General features: G+C 40.1%; 1 protein-coding gene across 1 annotated transcript; it reads left to right on the forward strand.

Moving 5' to 3' along the window:
* The first annotated feature begins 7,314 nt into the window (after positions 1-7,314).
* LOC129098131 (forkhead box protein K2-like) lies at positions 7,315-23,763 on the forward strand. The gene is made up of 9 exons (XM_054607106.1): positions 7,315-7,858; positions 13,243-13,437; positions 15,150-15,303; positions 16,386-16,532; positions 17,334-17,527; positions 18,636-18,838; positions 19,869-20,114; positions 20,929-21,126; positions 22,110-23,763. Exons 1-9 carry the CDS (start codon positions 7,566-7,568, stop codon positions 22,313-22,315), a joined length of 1,836 nt encoding a protein of 611 aa, XP_054463081.1. The 5' UTR covers positions 7,315-7,565; the 3' UTR covers positions 22,316-23,763.
* Positions 23,764-25,570: the final 1,807 nt, after the last annotated feature.

The raw sequence follows: 25,570 nt of genomic DNA on the forward strand, positions 1-25,570 counted from the left end.
GCCTCCACCTGATGGGTAGCTTCATATTAGATGCTTTCAAATATAAGTCTGCTTTGATGCACATCACTTCTGCAGAGGGTGCTGTCAAGAATGTTATATATTATTATATAATTATCTGCTCAAACTGCATGATGTTCACAGGCAGGGGTGTAGAAATACTGAGGTGCACACCCTTAATGAACAATATTTGGACCTGAAAATAACATTTTTGCTTTAGTTTTCCTTTTTAGTTAATATTACAGGTCTGAAAGTTTCCTGGAAGGACTTTGGTACTTCTGATACTAAAGAAGTGAGAGAGTGTGTTCAGTTGGTTCACTCTGAATTCATCAATTCGTATCAATAGTTAGAAAGTATTTTAGTTAGTGGACAGCAGGTCACCTTAACATGGTGTACAGACAATACAATAATTAAGTTTCCGCGAGGAAATTCTCAATTACAATATAAACAACCTCATTATTCTTTCCAAGAAACTTTTTGAATTATGGACCTGAAAAAAAACTGAATAACCTTTTTTTTGTATTTTCTTTTTCTCATTTCACAATATTTATTTACATTTTATTTCCAAACATCGAGGTCCAAATGACATTTCAAAGATTTCTCCACACTGCGATGCAAAGCTGGATTACCAACCATTCATTTCAAATGTTTTAGTATATATATATATTTACTAGGGAAGCACATTATACATCTTAGTGATGCAGACCTGAAGGCAACCATTTCATGCAGGTCTTATTACAAAGGGGTCCCAGTTTAATATCTAGATTTAGGATCTTTAATATTTAACTTTATATTGCGTTGATGAGGCACATTTATCTTAAACTCATTTCTAAAAACAAACTCGAGCATAGGGCTATGTAACGTTATTTAATGACATTTTAATGCCAGTACCCTTAGAGTGATACTGATACCAACAGAATACTTCGATTGAATACTATCATGTGAATTGAAGCTGTGTGCGTGTCCCACTGGCGAGCTAATTCCCTACTGCTGTTTAAGGTGTTTCACGACCTGCGGTGACGAGAACACATCGCAGAAGCGTAACGCGTATGTTGTGCTTTTGTCAATTCTAAAGGGTTGCGAATGTCCACACGACCAAAGTGATGTCACACCATCAGACACATCCAACATTTTCTAACTATGCAGCTGGGTGAGAAATGAAAACTTTAAGGAGCTTTGAGAATGTCAATCCGCTGCTCGGAGAAACCGTCACGTAGCATAAGAGATACAAACGTTTCCGCGTCTTGATTCAACGTCAACTCATTTTCTTGCGACCATCCTTGTGGAAAGTATAACAGAGGCTCGTTATCCATGCTCCAATTCCCTCCAGGTTAAAACTGTAGCCACCATCTCAGACGTCTCCTCGGTCAGAGCCGTGGACAGGCCGAAAATCCCTGTTGAACGGGTTTCAAATGTTTCAGCGGTGATCCAATCATACGTTTCATTGCTTTGATAAACGCTTGCAATGATTGGCTGCAAATATAACCATACAAATAGTCTTTTTTTCAAGATCTGGGCACAAAAAGGTGGAGAAGTTTGGATAATACTTGGTACTGGGTTATTTTGGGACATGAATGGGTGAAACATGGGGGTCAGAAGGGGCTAACAGCTCTTTTTCAGCCGACTATTGGTTAATCTTTCCTTCTGTTGGAATATAATTCTTGAATGTATTTATTTTTTTGCTCAAAGTATATTGATGTTTAATGAATCAACAGAATAGTTTATAGCGTTCTCAGAAATGCTGTTGTGTCCATTTAACAAGCTGATATGTTCCTTTGTTGATTGTCCTCCATTATTTCAGCTTAATTTATTATTTTTTTACACAAATTATTTGCCAAACACATTTGACATCTGTCATACATGTTGTAGCCGCTGCCAGACTGAGTAAACTCAAGTCATGTTTGCTCTTCCACGTGCTGTGAAAGCAACATTAACACTGGTCAGACTGGTTTGTCTCAGTGGTTTTAGTGTTGGGTAAACAAACCTAAAAATCCTCAACAGAGGGCAATGTGAGACCCAGAATAACAAACTGTATATCCACTAAGATGTATATATACTGTCTTTACTAACTTCATTTTGAGAATATAAAGTGATCCCCAGAGACTGACACAGAAATTGGATTCTAAATAATGGCACACCTTATGCAAATGTCACGGCCCTGCCAGGGTTTTGTTTACTGCAAGTGAAACAAACGGCCTCTATAACACACACACAGAGAGTGCGCCTGACGCGCTTTAATCAAACTCAAGACAACGCAACAGTAAATACAACATAACTCAGTAGCTTCGGTAGGAGCGACGGGGAGTCAACGCCGCAGAGCTGAGACAAATAGTGGCAGCAGCTTGACTGGTCAAACAAGCCGCTCACAGAGAGAAGTTTCCATTACGTGTGTTTCCTATTTGTGACAGTCACTTCGCAAAAGGTGTCATTGTTATGGTGATGAATGAACCGTGGATAACAAATATTTAAAGGATGGCTTGAAAGCAGTGTATCCGTCCTGCAGAGCTGCTCCCTAGTTAAATATAAAAGATGAATTATTGTCCCGGGGTGAATCTCAAGTGAGAAAGTCACAAGCAATCTGATAGAAGATGCAGCTCCGAATCACTGTCGGTGTCATTAGCTGAACAGAAATATCAAGGAGGAGGGGGGGGCTCATTAATTATCAGGCTTATCTCTTTGTAAACACGAGCTCAGTGGCAGCTGATTACAAAATATATGTGCATAAATCTGTTGCACTGGGTTGCAGACAATGGACTGATGATGTGTCACATTATAATGACACCACAAAAAAGGTGCAAAACAAGTCAGCCCTGCAAAGGAATGAAGATGGACCGTGGGGCTTTTTTTAGCTGCTGTCAGAGAGAGCAGCACAACCCGTTGTTGTGGTTGGATACCAGGAGTCTTGTGCAATGAAAGAAATGTGAGGTGTGCTGAGAGTGAATGATTCCAGTTGACAGTTGAAGCACTTTTCCCCGGAGAGACTCGCTGAGAGGACATCTACCTTGTCCTCCGTTCTCCCCCCCCTCAGCGCCGCCATGGAGCAGGGGAAGCACACCATCTTCTTCCTGTCGCTGGCCGTGATTATGGACGTCGCCGGCCTCATCCTCTTCTTCGTGGGGATCTTCGCTCCCCTGAGTTTCTGGGACTTTTTCGTGCTGTCCGGACCGTTGCTGATCTTCCTCAGCCTGATCTTCTGGATATTTTGGTACTTGGGGAACCTCACCGTGTCCGAGGAGGAGCTCAACCTGGCCAAGGCGGACATACTGTGACCTCGGTGTGAGTGAAGCGGGACTGAGAGTCGGCACTGGACTCCTTCAACCCAGCAGCGTGAGGACGAGGAGATTGGAGCTGGAGCTTCATCAAAAATCCTGAATTTGTGAACCTTGAGGTTTTGCCTCAGTGAAGGATGTGTGATAAAACCAAATCCGGGAAGGAACACATTTGACTAATCCCAGCAGATTAAAAAATACAACCTCTATTCCACCCTTTGACTTCAGGGTGAAAACAACTTGTCATGGTGAATATGGACAGCAGGGATTCCTGGACTTTGTTGGAGTGGAACATTTATTTCTCAGTACTTTCATTGGGAGTAAGCATTTAAAAATGTGACCGTCATGACCCTGTATGCCTTATTTATATCATTATTATCACATATGTATATGTTGTGAGTGGCTGTATGTATATATTTCCACATTAGATGGATAAGCTTTTTAGATATGTGACATTTAAACATGCTTTAAAAGGATTGTTGCTGTGTTCTTTGTGAGGCTGCTCCTTTGATCAAAACTGGCCAAACAGGCACTGTAGGTTATTTCAGTACAGATCCACCCAATGTAGAGTTCAAAAGGGAAGAACAAACATCACTCACACACTATTGAGGTAATGCAAAAAAACAGGAAACATGCTCCTTCACAAAACAACAAAGCTCCAGTGCCTATAAATACATGTGCTACAGGTTTGAGCCAATTAGCAACAAGGAAGAAAAACGCAGTGCGATGTTTAGTTTGTTCACCACAGCAGCCGGCGTGCAGAATGAAACTAATACTCTTCCTCCACGCCCGATTCTTCCCACCAGCCTTAATCAGCACTCAAGGCTCCATTAGCTCCCTCAGACATGGAGAGTTATTAATGTGTCCATTTGGGTGCTGCCCCTGAGAGAGGAAATGGAGGAGAGGCGTAATGGGTCTCTCTCACTCTGCAAAGAGACAGAAACCCTGCTGCCCCCCCCCCCCAGCAGGAAACTGCCTTCTCTGTTGTGCTCAAATCCCCCAAGTTGTCTCGATGGTATATGTCATTATAATCTTGATCACAGCTGTACTCGTCAAATGCATTATAGCATCTCCAGAGAGAGAGAGAGAGAGAGAGAGACGCAGATTATGAGAATACTTTGAGAGCGAGGAAAACATGAGGCCCAGAAAGACATATAAATATTAACAATTATAACAATAAAACTATATAATAAAAATAAAAGTATATTTATAATCATAGTAATAATGCTAATAATCATAATAATCGTAATAATAATCATAATATATGTATAAGTATCGTAATAATAATAATAATTATTATTATTATTATTATAATAATAATAATTGACTGGAGAAAAGGCCACTTTGTAAAGAAATAAATCAATGTGGTTTTGCTTTTAATAAGTATAAATTGTGTGGTTGTAGAGAGCTTTGACTAACTTCCATTAGCTTTGCCACCGCGCTCAATACTGAAGTGGAGATGACAAGTTTACCACAAATACACAGAAACAAGAAAGACAGATAGTGTATATGTAAATGTTACAATACCACAAGAAAGACAGATAGTGTATATGTAAATGTTACAATACCACAAGAAAGACAGATAGTGTATATGTAAATGTTACAATACCACAAGAAAGACAGATAGTCTGTATGTAAACTTTAACATATATATAGACTATCCATTTTTCTTGTCGTATTTTTAAGTACTACAAGACACATAGTCTATGAATAAACATTAAATAGTACAAGAAACACAGATAGTCTTTACAAAATGCTAAACATCCCTTAATCTATCTGATATAGATAAAATGATTTTTTAATATTTCAGTTGTAACTTCATTATATGATCTTGATATGAAATATCATCTGAGATTTGTACTACTATCAAATCGATTACTTAAATAAAGCAATCAATCAGACGTGAATGTATTCTCAGATAAAGATGGGTCCCATTAGGCTGCTCATATTGATATAAGATACTACTTTATTAGTTCCACAGCAGCAGAGAGGATAGAGCCACAACAAGAGGCCTTGGTAAGAAATAAAAAGAAAGATCAAATATAATACATTTGTAAAAAGACAAAATATATTAAAGGTAGAAAGACATTTTATAAATATAAAGAGAACCCTGATGTGGTTAGAAATAAGCAGATAAATGCTGGTAGACTTTGGGCAGATATATCTATCTTTAGGAAGGTGATGACATCGTGTTTTTTATTCTGCTCTGTTTGTGAACACCACTTCCCCCTGAAAGATTAAAATGGCTGTTGATTCATGATGTCATCTTTTGGAGGAGTGTGATGGTGCATGTCTCCCTCCAGTGGAAGTTAAAGGTTAATGTGACTTATGGTTCTGATGGGCCCTTCAACTGTTCCATACTTGAATAAAATATCTTTATGCTTTATTTTGATCGTGGACAGCATTTGCTTCTATCATATTGGTGAAAACAGAAAAAGTAATACAATACTTTTGGTTTGCTGGATGTTAAACTAACAAGTAAAAAATAAATTGGATGAAAACCTATTTTTTTTTAATTAATTTTACTTGAATTAATAATTGTACTACTACCAATGAGATATATGATGAAAGGTAAAATAAAAATAGGCAGCCTGTAAATATATTCCTAAAGTCCATATAACATAATTAACTTAATTTAGGTCAGCTTAAATATCCCTGGTTGATAAGAAGTTGTTTAGTTGGCTCAATTCAAATTCCTTGTGTTACTGCAATACAAGTTCATTATCTTAGGTTAACTTAATATTTTTGCTTTTAACTTTGCTTTTTGCTTTTAATGACGATCATTGAAGATGTTAGTTTTTATTTATATCTTTGTAGTCTTAAAAAAGAATTCTGTATATTAGCTCAGTACAGCTTCAATTAAGTTTAATTTTATAATTTAGATTATTCTGCCAATTATTTTCATGTTTGCCCGATTAATTGCTTAGTCTGTATAATGAGAGAAAATTGGCCATTAAAAAGCCGAAGTTGATCATTTCAGCTCTTTAATTAATGAATACATAACCTTAAAGCCACAATGACTAATGTTTTGTTATAAGTGACAAATAAGTTATTGTGTATTGCATTGTTTTATTATGCAGGAATCACTTACACACAAATTATTTTTAATTAACTTTTGCCTTAATTAAGATAGAGACCATGTTTTATTTTTATTTTTTTATTTCTTTCCATACCTCTGAATACATTTTTACTTCCCACACACTTTAAACTAGTAACTCTCATGTAATTAGCTTGTGTTTTTCCTTCATGCTGCATTCAATGTTAAACATCTTTTAACGCCTGATCATTACTTCACACCTTGTCGGAGCTGTGTACGCAGGCGCGCACACAGCTCCACAGGCCGTCCTCATCTACTGTTTACAAACAAGTGGCCTACAGATGGCAGGGTCACTCACCTCAATGATAACAAGGCCTGCAGACGGGACGGCGCAGGGTCACAAACCTGCAGCCACAGCAACCTGTCTGTCTTTGCAAAAAAAATATATATATATATATTTGTTTGTACTGATTACAGACTGTAACAATGATTATTTAAAACATATATAACCTCATCATTACACAGTAACAAGATGTGCTGCAAAGGGGGAAACATGCAAAGCCCGGCATGGATTCCGTAGTGGAGGAGGAAGACCATCATGCACTGTGGCTTTGCTCTGCTACGACGTGGAGAGACTGATGGGGAGATGGATCCTGCAAAAAAACAATCTCATATATGTGGTAGTTTATTGGTTTTAATACATAAATAGTTGTTAAAAATCGATGCATTTATCATATATAACCGATGCTATCTCGCTGTAGTGATTATTGTGACTGACTGCACGTGTAAACCGGTTGCTCCACTCCTTTTCCTGTGTGTAAAAAAAAAACGCTTACTCCGCTTCTTACCTCTCAAGCATATGCGCGTACCGCTCCCCACCAACCGACCTTGAATCTGTCCTCAGATTAGTTCTCGCTCCTGATTGGTCGCGGGCGCAGAGCCGCATCGGCTTCCTGGATCCTCATTGGCTGGACGCGCCGCCACTCAAACCACATCCGCCTCTAAGCTCTGTCTGGTTGGATCTCTCCGCTACCCTTTCTCTCGGCGGTGGGTCGGAGCCGCTGTCCCTGGCCTCGCATGTTCCCCTCTAAATTCCTGTTTTGAATTCGATGCCCCTCTTGTAGATTTGCTCCACTCACACGCCTCTATTAGGCCGCAGTCGGGGTGTTTTATTTGCCCCCACATATTTGGCTTTAAGAGACCTCAAAACACCCCCACCCCCTCCACCACCACCACCACCTCCCCTCCCTCCTTTGCTAATCATGGCCGTGGTGAGCGGATCGTCTGGGCCGGTTGCCCGGCTTGAGGGCCGTGAATTCGAATACATGATGAAGAAGCGCTCGGTGACCATCGGGCGGAACTCGTCCCAGGGCTCCGTGGACGTGAGCATGGGCCACTCCAGCTTCATCTCCCGCAGACACCTGGAGATATTCACCGCCAGCGACGACGGCACCGGCAGCGGGGATTTCTACCTGAGGTGCCTGGGTAAAAACGGGGTGTTTGTAGACGGAGTGTTCCTCCGACGGGGTGCCCCTCCTCTGCAGCTACCACGAATGTAAGTCCCCCCCTCCACCTCCACCTCCACCACCACCACATGTGGATGCTAGCGCTAGTGTAGCCGGTCAACAACATTGCCTAGCAGGCTCCAGATGACCACGTGTTTTAGCATGCTAGCAAAGAACTCCGCATCCTGCTCCACATGCCATTTTTTTTCTTTGTTGACATTTTGGTTAGCAACATAGTTTGATAGCTGGAGCTAGTTAGCATTAGCCGCATTCCACTCTTTATATGTGTGTGTGTGTGTGTGTGTGTGTGTGTGTATGTGTGTGTGTGTGTGTGTGTGTGTTGGAGCTTGTTAGCCGACAATGAGCTAGCTCGTTGTTTTTGTCACGTGGACACAATTTAAGTAAACATGGTGATAGTGTAAACATTCGTCATTGTGTGTCATGCAAACATGTGAGTTAGCAGTTAGCAGTAGCCTCTCTGGAGTTTGTGAATGGAGGCTCCTGGCGACCCCTAAACGTAAACAAACCAGCCCGTCCCCGCCCTGCTGGAGCCTGCTGCACCTTCAGCCTCCTCACAGGGGGCCGAAGTCATGCCAGCCGGTGTGTTTAGTCAATACTGTTCCAACTTTAACCACTGGAGAGGAAATGCACCTTTTTTAAAAGTTGATTTACAAATGAAATGAGTTATTGACATAGAGAGCTCTGAGCTATGTTGTGCAGGTTGTAGCCTGCAACGTGTCATTGTTTAACTTTGAGGGATGATTCACTTTCCAAAGAAAACATTTATCAGTCCTTATCTTTAGTAATAGTAGTAACATGACAATAAAAACCTCTGCAATACAAATACATTGTGCAATACAATAGTTATATTAGTTTCTGTCTGTGTACAGTACCAGTCAAAAGTTTGGACACACCTTCTCATTCAACTACTTTGAAGAATGTAAACTATAAAACATATTCTGGTTTGTTGAGCATTTGTTTGTTTACTGCATAATTCCATATGTGTTCCTTCATAGTTTGGATGTCTTCAATATTAATCTACAATGTAGAAATAAAGAAAAACCATTGAATGAGAAGGTGTTTCCAAGCTTTTGACTGGTACTGTATATAATATTTCAGTTACTGTGGATTCTTTACTGTTTTTTTATTGCTCATTTGCTTATTTATAATACTTCTTTTTTTACTATCCTCTATGGTGCTGTAATCCTGTCAATTTTCCCGCTGCGGGACTAATAAAGGATTATCTTATTTTATCTTAAACTAATAGTAAGGTTCTAGCAGGCATGTGGTAGTGCTAAAATGGTTATTTAATCAACAGAAACCCAATCACCAACCATTTTGATAATATAATAGTTAAGCCTAAAAGGTCAGCTGTTTTTTATTTCGCTGTAAATCAATTGTATTTAGGTTTTGTATTGTTTGAAGGAACTAAATAGGCAATTTTAAGTATGTCAGACACAATTATTCTCTTAATTACTATGCTGACGGGCAGGAAGTTTCCCAAAACATTCTGAATTGTCATTTATTGAACTAAAAGTCAGCCATTTGCTCCGTGTTCTCTTTTACATTATTGTACATTGAGTATCTTTCTTTTTTTGGGGTCTGCTGGTTGTACAAGACAAGCAATTTAAGATGTCAATGTGGTCTGTGGGAAAAGTCTCTTAAAGTTTTCACAATTTAATTTACATTTTTATAAAAAATATCTAAGATTATAATTCACAGGTTAATCAACTTTGGAAATATGTGACAATAAACTGCTAAATTAAAATGGGAAGATCGTCTCTGATGAAAAATAAAACAAGCCAGCTTGTTTACATTTTTTACTTACAGGCGTATTTCTTTGGGATTTTAGCGTGCCAAAAAAGTGGTTGCGGTTTATGCACTAAAGTGACGTCTAATGTAGATAAACCTGCCAACACCGGCCAGACTTCCCCCACTGCTCTCAGCTGTTGTGCAATATCTCAATGTGCAACCACTTGTTTGTTCTGCACAAAAAAAGAAGCTTGTTTTGACTTGATGCAATTTCTGGACCACTAACTTTGCCTTTTGCACAAAAATATTGTCTGCAGCTGTTTTTGTTTTTGAGGTAGAAAGTTGAATCAAATTCTGCACTTTTGTTAGTTACACATATACCAATGCATTCCATTAGTAAGGCCCCACTAGGAACAAGGTCAGAGCAGTGTTGGTTTCAGGTTCTCGTATTGATCCGCCAATAAAGAGCTTTTAATCAGCAGCTGTCTTTACAACGTGGACTTCCGTCAACTCCTAGCAAGGGCTCACATGCTTTACTGTAATCCTAAAGCTAGAGGCGACACTTAGACGACCCTCAGCGTCCACAATAAGACTGCTAAAGAAGCAGATTGACAGCAGGAGAGAACTCGCAGAGCGGTGGGCCGTGTGGACAGGTCCGTTGTATTCCAGGGATTCCTCTTCGCTGATGTAAACACACTGAACAGAAAGGAACGGCCTTCAATTCCCCTTTTCTCCCTCCCCTCCCTGTCCTCTCCCACACCCGCAAATCCTCTCCCAAGTTTGTGCTCTTCCTATCTTGCCTGTTTTTCTTTTGTTTACATTCTTTTTTGTTGTTGTTTTGCATTGTGGGGAGGGGGGGGAGAATCAAGTGAAAGTTGTTTTTTATTCAGTTGGACAAGCTTTGTTAGTTGCCGTCCTCACAGCTTAGCAGCATAGCAACTGTGCGTTTGTGTTTTTTTGGGAGTTCGGGGCCTCATTGTTCATGCAGAGAGAAAATAGGGTCAATAAAGAGGCTTCAATGAATGCATGCTTTGAAGGGGGGATACTCAACAACATGGACACAGACCCCCCATACTATTGAGGTTCACTCAGATTAATAAAAAATTAAAATGTCTAATTATCAATTAAAAGTGATGCATTATAGTTTAAAATAAAGCTCCTCTGACTAGATGCAACATAGCTATTCCCTAGAAATAATAATAATAATAATGGTAACTGTATTTATATTGCATCTTTACAGTGCTTTGACAGACAAATCAGCAAATAAAAACCAAAAACTCAACAGTGAGCCCCAACAAAACAAGACAAACTAAGGTACGAGGTAAACCCCGATAAAACAGTACAATAGATGTAACAACAAAACCAATCGATATGATCAAATTAACATAGTTTATTAATAACATTAATATAATACAATTATATTCTTTAAGTTGCTCTCATGGTTGACCGCAAAGCTTGGTCGTGAACCAATATTTCTATTTGAACATTCAGCGGTGTTCATCGTCTGCCTGGTGAAATACAGACAAGAACATGATGTGAGTGTTTTTGTGATATTTTATTATTTATTGATATATTTAGCCATCAGCGTCCCCACTCTGGCAGCTCTCCACAGCCGTTAGATATTGAGAAGTGCTCTGATGTTATTTAAGGATCCTCCATAACTTTGTCCCATCCACAGTGAAGTCTCTCTTCTCGTCGTCCTGAAATAAGGGCGCTGAGAGGGAACATGCACAATGCAAAGTGTCTCCCATCGCCAGTCTGGCTCCAGGAAGTGTTTCAGTCTCCTCCTGTGAGCGGCAACGCTAATTTGTGATGTAGGTGTCGGGGATACGGTTCTCTCAGCAGATGCCAGCTCTGTGAGGACCCGGTGGAGGAAAAAAAAACAAAAAACTGCAGTGCCTGGCACTCTTTAACTCGATGAAAACCAATGAGACTCCACGGCGTCAGACCGCCTGATCCCAGCAGTGATTTAGAAGAGTTTCCTTCTGAATGTTGATTTTCCCATGACGGTTTACCTTTTATCCGTCATATATACATAAAAGTCTGCAGTACACCAATGATGGGTCTGTTTTTATCAAGTTCAAAAATATTTTAATTACCGTACAAGGAATCCTCCCTTCATCGTGCTCAGTTTGTGTTGGCAGTTTCATCGCATTCCTGAGTCCATTTTGTTGGTTGTTGTAGTTTTTTGTCTAATGGAGAAGCAATGATAGAAATGTCTCAGTCATTTCAAACAAGTCTTAAAGTAAGAAACGTGTAATTCTGTAAGATGGAGCTGTAATCTTTAAAAAAAATTAAAAAATCCAATATTGACCCATAGACTGTATATAAGAAGTGGACGTAGTCATCGTGAGGTGACCCATTTGTTTGTGGACTGCAGTTTAGAAGCCTCAGGTGCAGTGATTTCGCACCATTTTAAAACTTGTTTTTATCAGATATGTGCTCTCAAGTTTCTTACAAATAAGTATGAAAAAGCATAAAAAATGACATTGACTGAAAAAAATCTTTGACTGATTAACTAAGAAGGGGCATCCCAAAATCAAAGAGCTGGAACTAGTGAATATTAACCATTTAAAACTCTAAATCCATATCAAAATTGTTGTCCGTTAATTTTCTGGCCAGATTAATCAATCAAAAGCACAAATAATCACATAAGAGACGTTCACATTGCCATTCGATGCATGTTTTTCTAATTGTTAACATGCTGCTGAGGCTAGTGCGCTTTAAGCACATCTTTATATTTACCAATCCGCCTAATTTAGGCCTGTCCTCCATCGAGGCCACCAGAACAGTCGCAGCAGAGCGGCTCCGGTCGGTCCTTCAGTCCTTTCCAGGCTCTGTGGAGGAAAGAGAGATCATCGAGCCATTTAATTCAGTGTTTAAATCTAATTAACTTACATGGTGTCTCTGCTAATTAAAGTCGATCAGAGAATCTACAACACAGCTGGCGTTAATCAAGTGCCCACTGATTTGATTGGTTTTCAGCGACGGATCTTTCTGCAGCTGTTTTTAACTCGCTGAACCACAAAACCCGCTAGCGGGATTGGATAGATTGTTTTCTTTAAACAACAGCCAAAACTACCCCTATCATTATTGTCAGATTATCATCTTTCCAACAGTACTTGAACACATCATGTGTGGTGAAAGCATCTGTCAGGAAAAAGCTACCAAACGAGGTTTAAAATTATGATTATTTTTTTTTATTCTACATGTCTTTTAAAATCTGTCCTACAGAAAAGACTTTTGCTTTAACCACATACTGGGGAAAAAACCATTAAAATCTGAGCTTCTCAGCACAACTAGGTAGCCATGATTGAATAGGCTGAGACCAACAGTCACGTGACAAATAATTTGTGAAACTTCGACTGAGCTGCAGGCTGCTCAGCGCAGAGACGAGATACAGGAGAGGTTGTAAAGATGTATGTAGTTCAATGTACGTATGATTGTTATTATGATTAATGGCATTGTACCTGTGTTATACTGCACAAAATACATTTTGGAGTTCTTTCTACTTCTAGTCATGATTGTTTGCACAGCGGTGCAGGACTTGAGTGAAAATGAAAATGAAAGCCAAAGAGTAAAATCTGACCGGAGCAATAAAAAAAACGCCCAGAACTGCCTGGGGTTCAAAAGGTTGAAAAAACAAGCTGTATTTAAATCATGTGTCTGTTTTCTGTTGCAGGTGCACGTTCAGGTTCCCCAGCACAAACATCAAGATCACGTTCACGGCCCTGTCCACTGGGAAGAAAATGAAGCGCGAAGCTCCAGAGTCCCCAGTGAAACCAGTACAGCCCCAGATCTCCCCGCTGACCATCAACATTCCAGACAACATCGCTCACCTCATGAGCCCGCTGCCGTCGCCCACCGGCACCATCAGGTAAGAACATCTGCAGGTTGTCATGCATTCACTGGCCTGAGGCGGGCAGGAAGAGACTCTTCTCTGTGCGTGCTGCAGTGATTATTTCTCTCAAACCGTCCTCGCAAACGATGGTTGTTCATTTAGAAAATATATTTATGTTCAAGCTAAGTGTTATTAGCATTTAGCATGCCCTTGCCTTCTAGCAAGTTTTGAAGCTCAACCCATAAATATAATCAGGTTGGAGATAGTTTTAGTTAATTCAACCTAAATTGGGAATTCAGTGAGAAAAGTAACAACTTGTTGTACTTTTATGTAAATGACCAAAGTAAGAGAATGAAACACATGGGCATGATTTTTGTTTGTTCTACAATGATTTTCTTATTTGGGCTTTCACATCATTTAATTGATCAAACACAAGATTTAAATTGAAATCTTCATCTTGATAAAGTTTGTTGGGAGCTATGTCACAATTATTCTGGTCAAAATAATAGGGATTCACAATATTATCCCGATAATTATCAGAAAATGCATAAAACTCTTAAAATGGGCCTAAAACATATTTTGCTAATAAATAAATATTTTTATTGCATCACAGATATAAACGCATCTTTTTCGTGAAACACAAACTTAAAATCTTAAATAAAGTAATCCCCCCTGCAGGCCCCCCTGCATAAATAAAGCATAAACAAAACAAAAAAAAATAGCAACATTGTTTGAGTCTGTTATAAAAAAATAAATCTCTTCTCTACCATGATAACAACCTTAACCGTTTATTTAGTCATTAATGTGACGATATTAATGATTATTTTAATAATGGAAGTTCACCAACATCCAACTTATTGTGAGTGTTTTTTTGAGTTAAATCCTATATTTCCCGTTCCTAGTTGTTGTACTGTGAAAACAACAGTAACAGTTATGTAAAGTTTGATATGTTGTATTTTATAAATATATATATACCCAAATATCAAAGTAGGTCTGTATTATAATTTCACAGGAAAAGCAAACACTGACTCGAGGACTTATTTACACCAGTTCCGTGAACGTTCCCAGATCAGTGCACGGTGGTGCTAATAGGCCCTCCCATGCTGCCGCTCGTTGACCTTGAGGTGACGGCTGACCTTGACATGGCCCCTCTGTGGTGATCAGCTTAGGCTTAGTTCAGAGGCCGCGGAGCTCAGAGAGGGAGGCGCCTCCATCTCAGACTCTTAGATCCTCTCAACCCCCTGATCTCCAGCCAGATGGTTTCTACTGTCGCACAGGTCCCGTTTGAAGGTTGTATGACAAACATGTTTGCAGATAAACAGTCAGCGTAATAAAGGAGATGCAGCAGGTGTAGCACATGTTCTCTGTTTGGTTTACCAACATCTCCCCAGAGTCACATTAAATATGGAAATCCTCCTTTACAATAAGTCTCCTCATCCCCTGATTGTTCAAGTCCGTTTAATGGATAATTAGCTTTGATTCAGATTTTAATGCTTTGTTGCTTTAGGCCTTATAGTGGCTCCTAAAGTGACTGCAGTATTTCCACACAATCTGGGAGGAAGGGCAATTTGCATAGAAGTCGGCCAAAAGCGTGCCACTGCAGCACAGACTGCGGATAAGACAGCCAAGGAACCTAAAGGTGCCCCTTCTGAGAAACGCCAGGCTAGTTATATTTTGATTTAATGTAAATAATAGATAAACTTAGTTTCTTAACAGTTTTGTCATTGTGTTATTTTTTCCCCCTGCAGTGCTGCTAACTCGTGCCCCTCCAGCCCGCGGGGCGCCGGCTCGTCGGGCTACAGGATGGGCGGACGCATGGTCAGCTCTGCAGAGCTGCAGCTCATGAACGACAACTCGCAGCCTGAGAACGACAAAGACGCCTCCGGAGGGGACAGTCCCAAGGTGAGAGGAGGACTGATGTCTGGTCCGTCTAGACCCACACAAACTAAATATCTCTTTCAATGTGGAATGATCTCAGTAACTCATTATTTTAGTCTGGCTCATGCATACAAAGTATACTGAAAGAGATTTGCAAGTAATTCCCCTCATGCTTTTCTCTTACTCACAAATTATTATTGTCTCTAATTTTGCTGAATATTTTCCTGATTAATAATTTTGTTTATCAAATGTGAGAAAACTAAAGAATGGCGTTTCCGAGAGCTAAAGTTGGCGTCTTCAAATTGCTCTTTATGTCCGACCAGAAGTCCAAAAAACAAAGTATCAAACTAAAGAAGTTTGAACAGTCTAATGTTTGACAAATTCATTCAAACACTTATCAAAAAAATTGCATTTATGTTGATTAATTGGGTAATTATTTGAGCTCTATAAAAACTGAAGGTTGTCTTTTTTTTCTGATTCAAAGATAATTTTACATTGTATGGAAAACATCCTGTGTGTTCGTCAACTTTTAACACAACAAAACATTAGCTGCAAGATTCCAGAAAATATTCTAATATTTTTTACACTTGAGAGTGAAGAAAATAATGGAAATATTGTCTCAAGAATAATGTGCTACAAGTGAACCACACACAGCAGGCTTGTGTTGACCAATAAATCAAATGAAGAGGATCCTAACTGGGTCCATAATGATCAGGAGGAAATGTAGCTTTTTGTTGCAGCCACAGCTTTGGTGAATTTAGAGCTGCAGCGATATAAAGAAAATTAACTATTTTGTTAATCGAGTAATCATTTCAGTAATTTTTCTAGCAAAATTGTCAAACGGTTGCTAGGTGCATCTTCTCCAATTCGAACTTTGTAAACTGAATAGCTTCAGTCTTCGGACAAATCAAGACATTTGAAGACGCCATCTTTTGCTCTGGAAAACTGGGATGAATCCATAATGAAATAATTATTTGCAGACCTGATTCAGGCCGTACGGTTTATAAATAGTTAAAGGATGAACTACATTTGTAAGATAACATTTTGACAGCTGGAAGATGACTTGAAGACGATTCCTAAATCTGCATTCCTCCTCCGCTCCATAGGACGACTCCAAACCTCCGTACTCCTATGCACAGCTGATAGTCCAGGCCATAACGCTGGCTCAGGACAAGCAGCTCACACTAAATGGAATCTACAATCACATCACAAAGAACTACCCCTACTACAGGACCGCAGACAAGGGCTGGCAGGTGAGTCTGTTAGAACGCTTTGATTCTCTGTACTAAATCCTCAGTGTTTGTCATAAAATAACCCTCTGAACCTCAAAACCTCAGGTGGGATGGAAAAGCAAGTTTTCTCCAAAACTCCACCGTTTATCATAGTCAGAAGCTGTAAAGACATCATTATTGTCAGATATTGATCTTTCCTACGGTCCTTGAACAGTTCCTGTGTGTCGAAAGCTTCCGTCAGAAAACCAGCCAAAACGAGGCTTAAAGTTGTGATATTTTATCAAAAACGTTTTATTCTCTTTTAAAATCTCTAAATCTCTCCCCACTAAAAGCTTTTGCTTTAACCAGATTCTGTTAAAAACCATAAATTCTGCACTCCTCTGAAGCCATGATTCAGACTGCTGAACAGAGAGAAATGAGAACATGATAGACTGTAAGAATGTAAATAGTTGGATAAATATAGCACTATAGACCCTTTTTTTTCAACAGTGCTAACACTTGTGGGCGCTTGGAACAATGTTGGATATGTAGATTGTTAATTTTTGTGAGATAAATTCAACTTTTATTTTATTAATGTCATTGTAATTGTGTTATACTGAACAAAGAAAATGTTTTGGGCTCTCTCTACTTCTGGTCATGTTTGAGCTGTTTCCATAGAGGCGCAGGACTTTTATACAGCAGTGAAAATCAAGACCACAGCAAGGAAAATGTGACGGGAGCAAAAAGATGCCCCGAAACTGCTCGGGGTTCAGAGGGTTAAACATCAATACATATTTATTTCAAGTCTTAACATCCTGACCAATCCTCTCTCCTCCGTCTCAGAACTCGATCCGTCACAACCTGTCGTTGAACCGCTACTTCATCAAAGTGGCGCGGTCGCAGGAGGAGCCGGGCAAAGGCTCCTTCTGGAGGATAGACCCGTCCTCGGAGGGGAAGCTCATCGAACAGGCCTTCAGGAAACGAAGGCCGCGGGGCGTCCCCTGCTTCAGGACCCCACACGGACCCCTCTCCTCCAGGTCTGGGTTCTGCCCCCCTTTCATATACTCCTGCTTTGACACACACACACAACACACACATGATCACACAGCCAGATCATGATCACACATGATCACACAGCCAGATCATGCCAGAGAATGAAAAGTTTTATTATGTTTTTGCTTGAGGTTGAAGCATAAATATTCTCTAGATTCCAACAGTCTGGCAATAACTATAGAGTTCAAAGCACGACCGTTTTATTTATTCCCTTGCACGTTAAAGACGTTTACACACGTGCATTGGTTGCATTAGTTAATTGTTTACAACATCGAAGAAAAACATCAGATACATGACTCACATGAGAAAGGATCAAAGTTCTGTGGTTTCACTCGAGCCAGGTAGAATTAAATAACAAGAGCGAGGTTTAAATATTGTACATCAGTTCTGATGTTAACGAACTAGACTCCTCTTGGTCAGAGAACTGTGAAGGAGTGGCTCTTTTTATTTAAATCGTTTGATTTGGGGATCAGCTCGGGTTGTTTTCTTCACCACCACACTCTAAAACTAATTATACCTGGCTATAACAAAAACAAACTAAAACTGTGTATATACAAACTAAACTTTTCTGAAGAACTGTGACTAGCAAGCACACTTTAAAAAAGTACTTGTTCAAGATACATTGTCGAAAAGAAATGAGTTGCTGTTTTTAAAAGGCGCTTATACAACAACATTGTTCAAAACTTAAACTCCATTTAAAGAAATACTTCACTCTCAAAATGTCCAATTGTGTTCAGGTGTTGCGATTTTCGGAAAAGTTGCACGTGTTTGGGACGTAGTGAGCATAAAATCAGATAAAAGAGACTTGGATTAAACTGCACGAGTCGGGAGAGAGTTTATAAACGTGTTGAATTGAGGCTCAAATGGCCTTTTTAAGAGTATAGTATTCCTTCAACAACATATCCCATGAAAAGAAACAAACCCACACTGATCCCACTAACAAATAATGGTCCATTATTGAACAAAAACTATGAAAAACATTTGTCTCCGTCTCAAATACTGAACAGCCACTTCTTCTGCTCCATATTTAATCCTATTGAATACACACATTGCTGTAAGAGAGTTAACCCGTCTTCTCTGTCCGACCCTCAGGAGCGCCCCGGCGTCTCCCAATCACTCGGGGGTTCTCTCCGCTCACTCCAGCGGCGTCCAGACCCCCGACAGCCTATCACGAGAGGGCTCCCCGGTCCCCCTGGAGCTGGAGACCTCCTCGGCTCCCGCCCCGCAGACCACAACAGTGGTCCAGCCCAAACTGGCAGTCATCCAGGAAGCACGCTTTGCACAAAACACACCAGGTATGCTACTCCCTCTCTCTCTCTCTCTCTCTCTCTCTCTCTCGCTATTACACGGCGGTTTAAGATGTTGATTCTGGCTCCGGTCTAGATTTTCTGCCACGACATGCCCTTTGTATTCTTAATTCATTGTCAGGTTGATTCTAGTCAGCTATTCATAAAGGTGCACACATATTTGTGGTTATCAGCTCTGTTCAGAAGTTGAATAGATCGTTAAAAAAACAAAGCCATCTGTCTTATAACACAATTCTCATCAGTGGATTTCACTATAAGATGTAAGAATATCGTTACATTCACTTTATTTGTTCGTGGCCTATTTTTAAACAGGATTGTTCCAAACAGGCGCTAACCTTCGGCTCTGAAAAGTGAAGCTAATGCAGAAGTGTCTTTAACCTGCATTCTCTCTACTGACCATCAGGGGGCGACTCCTCTGGTTGTATAGAAGTCTATGAGAAAATGACTCTACTTCTCTCTTGATTTATTCCCTCAGTAAACATTGTAAACATGAGTTTATGGTCTCAATCTCTAGTTTCAAGTCTTCTTCAATACAGCATGATGTTCATTTAGTAAATGATGGTCCATTTAGAGTCAAATAGACCATAAAGCAGGGTATGCTTTAGGGCGGGGCTACCTTGTATATGGCGTCTCTACTTCAGTCCTCAGTCCAAACTTTCACTTTTATTCACTGGTTGCAAAAAGCCAAGATGGCGACGGCCAAAACACCAAACTCGAGGCTTCAAAACATGAGTCCACAAACCAATGGATAACGTCAAGACGACTACATCCACTTCGTATATTCAGTCTATGGGTCCTTATGAACATCGTCATTTGATACTTTCAATCACTGACTTTGAAAAAGGACATTGATGTGAATACAGATTGATCTCCGGTTTATTTCTTCTTCTGCGGTTATTTTAGTTACAACTAGTTTCCATATATTTCATGTGTAATATTTTAAATAATAATGATAAATAAACCTGCACGATTCCTAATATCTTAACGTATAAACCTCCCCTCTCTGTTTGTGTCCCAGGCTCGCCTGTTAACAACCAGCCGGTACTCATAGCAGTCCAGCGTCAGTTACCTCAAACCATTAAGCCAGTGACCTACACCATGGCCTCCCCAGTGAGCACCAGCACCTCCCAACCGGCGGTCCAGACGGTCCACGTCCTGCAGCAGATCCCGGCCGGGTCCCTCGGCCACGCCGCCGTCATCGCCCAGCCGGCAGCCATCATCAAGGGCGAGCCGCAGGAGAACGGGGAGCACACGGGGCTCAAAGGTGAGAAAGGAGCATGCTGGGAAATGTTGGTGTTGAGTATTGTGATTTGGCATTGAATGCTTGACCAGTTCCTGTTTACTCAGGTACTGAAAAAGTTTTTTGTTTTTTATTTTTATTGGTAACAATAATACAGTATTTTAGTTGTTATCAGAAGCTATATTAGATAGATTTTTTTTTTTAAAGCCTATATATATTTATTTATTTTGTCTACATGTTTAATTTAAGTGATTTATGGAAATATAATGTAGGCAAAAAGATGAATAAAAAAGTAATATTCGGTATCTGTACCAACACTCAGTGTGTCATCCAAGATTATTATTGTAAACAAAATAAAAAAGATATCCGGAAAGAAAAATTATGAAAAAAATGTCTAAAAATAAACTTAAATTAATTTCAGTTTTAGTTATTTAGCTCTAATATATCACTACAGGAAAATAATGGAGATGGCGTAAATGTTCGTCAACTCTCGTAATGTTGAACCACAGAAAGTGAACGGACTTTACATTCCAGGATGCTGCTATTTTTTTTTACACAGTAAAGTCTTAGAGAAATAAATAACGAGCAGGATTTAAAAAAATTAAAATAAAGAAATATTGAAAATTCAAAGCTGTTATTTTGGCTCAGGTATCAAAACCTTTGAATTCAGTGAGTGTGCTGTTAGAATGTAGTTAACGGTGCTTTCTGAATTATTTAAGTAGCAAATTTGCTATAAATGTTGTTTCACAAAGACGCAGCTCTCAGAATTATTATACATTGATCGTACCCCTGCTGGTCTCGTGACCCTCAGATCCTCATCACTGTGTCTTCCTCTCAGTCAAAGTGGAGGCGGTTCCCACCATCACCTCTATAGGCGGCTCCAGTCGCATCATCCAGAGCTCCCAGCCCGGCGGCCTGCAGACCGTTACCATCGTGCAGCAGGCCCCCATCGGTCAGCACCAGCTGCCCATAAAGGCCATCACACAGAACGGCACCCACAGCATCACCACTGCCATCCACGGACCCGCCAGCTCAGGTCAGATCTCATTAGATGAAGTTTAAAATATTATCTTCTAAACGTAGTGAAGACGTTGTGTATTAAATGAATCCTGACTGAAGAAACTGAAACTGTTCCTCAAAACTTGTTGGATGGATGTCAGGAAGTCTGCAGTGAGGGAAAACTTCACGTTATAAATTGATAATTCAGAGTCGAGATCTAAAAACATCCCAATAAGGCAGCAAATTCGAGTTCTGACAAGTGAAGCCGATGTGGAAGTGTCTTAAACCTGCATTCTCTCTACTGTCCATCAGGGGGCGACTCCTCTGGTTGTATAGAAGTCTATGAGAAAATGACTCTACTTCTCTTGATTTATTCCCTCAGTAAACATTGTAAACATGAGTTTATGGTCTCAATCTCTAGTTTCAAGTCTTCTTCAATACAGCATGATGTTCATTTAGTAAATGATGGTCCATTTAGAGTCAAATAGAGCAAAAAGCAAGGTATGATTTAGGGCGGGGCTACTCTGATTGACAGGTCTCTACCAGAGCTGTCACTCCTCCACAGTCCATCAGTTGCAAAAAGGCAAGTTGCAAACGCCAAATCGCCAAACTCGAGACTTCAAAACTTCAGTCCACAAACACCACAATGACTTGGTCCACTTTATGTGTACAGTCTATGGTTCCGGTGCATCAGCTCGTAAAAACATGGACGCCTGCAGCAAACAAATGTTCTTATGATCCGTGTTTTATGATCCGTTGCACCCTTAATTTGAACATAAAATGATTTGCTGATTACCTAATTGATTCATGCTGGTTTCAACTCTAGTTTCATGTTGTCATTGAAGAATGTTTGCATGAAAAGATTCAAGTCAATCTGACATTAGTGTTTGTGTTCTACAATACATTCTTTATTATGTAGAACAGCAGCTGAGCCGACCACGCTTTCTTCCAGATGTTGGTTAACCACAGACTGACCCTCTCTTGTCACTGAAGTATTAACCCGTCTCGTTTCCCTTCCAGCCGTGGCGAGCCCCTCCACCTGCTGGCGGCGCACGCCTCGGCCTCGGCCTCCCTCCCCACCAAACGACAGAACGGGGACCAGCCGGGCATCGAACAGCCGGACGCCAAGCGCCTCAAATCGGAGGACGAGGCGGCCCGCGGCCCCGTCAGCGCGGCGGACTCGGACTCGTCGGCGGCTAACGACTCGAGCCACAACTAGTCTGTGACACCACGCACCACACAACCCACCGCCCCCCACCCAAACCCCACCACCTCCTCCTCCCTCCACGGTTTCGCCCCCCTTTCTCTCGTCCCCCGTCGTTTTGTTTCGTTTCTCCTCCTTCTACCACTGACTCCCAAGGTGCCAAACGGAGAGGATTCTTTTTTCAGTTTCAGTATCTGTTCTAGAGCATCACAAGAAGAAAATTAATAAAATAACATCCACCCCTTTAAAGACTGGAATGTGGGTTGAGAACAAAATAAAGAAATGGGACAAAGATGAACTCAAAAAGTCCCCCACACCCCCTCCCTCCCTTTGAGCCACTGAAACAGGAGAGTGACTAAAACCAAGACCACAGGAAGCCTTAACAACGACTAACCCTTAAGAGCTGACCTTTGACCTCACGTGGTCCAGCGGGGAGAGGCCCTGACTCAGCTCGGACTGGACGCCATCTTTTTTTCTGTCGCATCTACCTCAGAGCAGACAGGAGACTCCGGCAGCCAGCATCCTCTCCGGGACGAACCGAGCGACGAGTACGACGAGTTCAATGGTTTAAAAATGAATAAATAAAAAAACGGTCAACGCATTCAGAAAGGGATCAACTCGGAGCCAATATTCCTGAACCTCTGGCAGCTAGCCTCTCACAATACTGACCTTCCTTTTATCGCAGCTGTACGTAGAAATGCAGTATTTTGTTGTTCAAATGTGGAGCATAGGATTTTTTTTTTTGTTCACATGTATTTTCACTTATCTAGATAAAGTAATAATTTAATTAAAAAGGAAGCGTACAAAAATAATGAGGTCGGTGACATTTCGGTAACTTAAGTTAGAGAAATCTCACTTTTTGTTTTTTTATTTTTTATGTGGACTTCCTTTTTTCTGTTCGGTGAAACAGTGTGATAGTTTGTTTTTTTTTCGTAATATTTGTTCCCCCCCCCTTCGTTCTGACATATCCATATGAAATTTGCTTAGTTATACCTACATATTTTAATACTTGCACAGATAACCGATATAAGCATATGAAATCTCCATGTGTAGTTCCAGATGTTGACCTTGCATGTGTCCGACAACGGAGGAGTCGTTAACTGTAAATTGAACAGAGGAAAAAAATAATAATAATAAGACCTGCTTTGTCCAAACCAGACCTGCACTTGATTAAATGTTTGTGTTTTCATTCATTTGTTTTGTTTCCTCCCCTCCCTCCTTCCTTCCTTCCTTCCTTCCTTCCTTCCTTCCTTCCTCCTCCTCCTCCTCCTCCCAGCTGTGTTGACGTTGTGGTGTTGGCAGACCCCCGCCCCCTCATCCACCTTTTGCTTGATTATTTTACTCTGTTCCGGCGACCTGGCGAGTCTGTTTTCTGATTGTACACGTTCCAAACAATAGTAAAGGAAAAAAAATTTGATGTTTGTTCTGCTTCAGTGGAGAAATGCTTTTTTTTAAATAAATTAATTTAAAGCCCCCCTTTTTTTCTGGATCTTTTGCTTCAGTGTCAGAATCTTGTTTGAGTTTGTGATGCTGGTTGTAGTTCTTCTCGTCTCCACAGGGGGCAGTATAGGAACTTTCTTTTAGGCTGTCGGATGGTAAAAAAAGCAGCACATAAAGTTTATGTCCCTGCTTTACTTATGCATCTGAGTAATAATGTGTATTATTATCAGTTTATGTCATAAACTGATAATAATACACATGATTACTCAGATGCATAAGTAAAGCAGGGACAACTTTTTATTTGTTTTACATACATCATAACAACATTAGCATGTCATTTAAAGGGTTAAATTCTGAGCTGCACCCATGTTTGGTAGTTATGATCAGGACTGAAGCTGGTTTAAAGGTTTGACTGTGAAAGTGGAAAATAGTTTTGATTTCACAGTGGATTTTTGTTGTCTTAGGACGTCAGAGTGACATTTTGAAAGAGGAAAATAAGACTCGAAGACACCTGATAGTGCACACATAGTCCATAATAGATGAGGATCAGGTGTTAAGAAATGAGAAATGGCCGCACAGGAATGCCAAATATAGTTTTCTGTCATTTAAAAACTGTCCCCATACATTTTAACCCCCAAGAAAGCACTTTTTGTTTGTGAATATCTGAATTGGCCTCTCAGAGTTTTACTGTATGAAAACAAGTGTTTCAATGTTTCCGAACACAAAGATTTATCTCACTCGAACATTTCTGAGGTTAAAAAAAGTCATCAACCGAGTAATAAATGAAACAAGTAGCTCTTTGGTCTGCAGCACAGAACATTTCTTTTTTTATACATTACATTACGACACTAATAGTGTGAAGAGTTTCTCTCCTCCATCAGTGATCCTGCTGCAGTGTGACTGCACCGACACAGTGAGGCAGTGCCGCCTGTTTAAAACTCTGCGTGTTTTCCCAGAGTTCACGTTGTCCTCAGTGTGTTAGGGGATAAGCAGACGCCCAGTGACTGAGAAACAATTATCCAGTTTTTCACCCCCGCCGAGGCCCAACATTCCTCCTCTGTGTTGGAGGAGCTAAATAAAGCTTCTGTGTTTCAAGGTGTTTCCTCACTTTGGTTTCCTCAGAAGATTAACTGAAAGCTGAGAGCAGAAAGAACAAACACAGACACAAACTTAATTAGATACTTAACTACATTCATGATTAGGAAATATTCTTTAATATCCTGTTCTCATGTAATCAACATCCGTGTGTGCTTAAATGTTCACCCCTGAATTAACGAGAGAATCACATAATACAACATTTAAATAATTTTACAAACATCAAATACTATAAGATCCCTATAAACTATAAAGATGTGCATAAATATTTTACATTATAAAATTACTTTTTTGTAGTAGTCAAGACTGAGATGTTCCAAGTCAGGACTTAAAGACATGAGTCAAGTTAAAATTAAAATCTTAAAGTCCTGAGTCAAGTACAAAGACATATCTTTGAGTTTCCAGTCCTCAACAAGTCCTTAATGCGCTTTTCACCAAATGTAGAGGCATTTAAACAACATAATAGAAATATATTAAATATGCAAAAGTCATGACTCCTTTTTAAATGTGTATTTATACCTTAAAACAAGTTTGATAAAAACAGGACCGACTGAACCTAATCACAAAAACAGATACGAGTAGCGTTTAAGGTGCATAAAACAAGATCGGGAGCATCTCAGTTGCCTCTCTACGGCTCTCAACATGGTGACGGCAACGCCATCGGCGGCTGGTTATGTCAACAGAGAACGGAGAAGCTCTGATGCAACTCACACAGAGGTAGAAAGACTTTTTACTCCTCTAT

This window comes from Anoplopoma fimbria, chromosome 11 (genome assembly GCF_027596085.1).
Source record: "Anoplopoma fimbria isolate UVic2021 breed Golden Eagle Sablefish chromosome 11, Afim_UVic_2022, whole genome shotgun sequence".
Taxonomy (NCBI): domain Eukaryota; kingdom Metazoa; phylum Chordata; class Actinopteri; order Perciformes; family Anoplopomatidae; genus Anoplopoma; species Anoplopoma fimbria.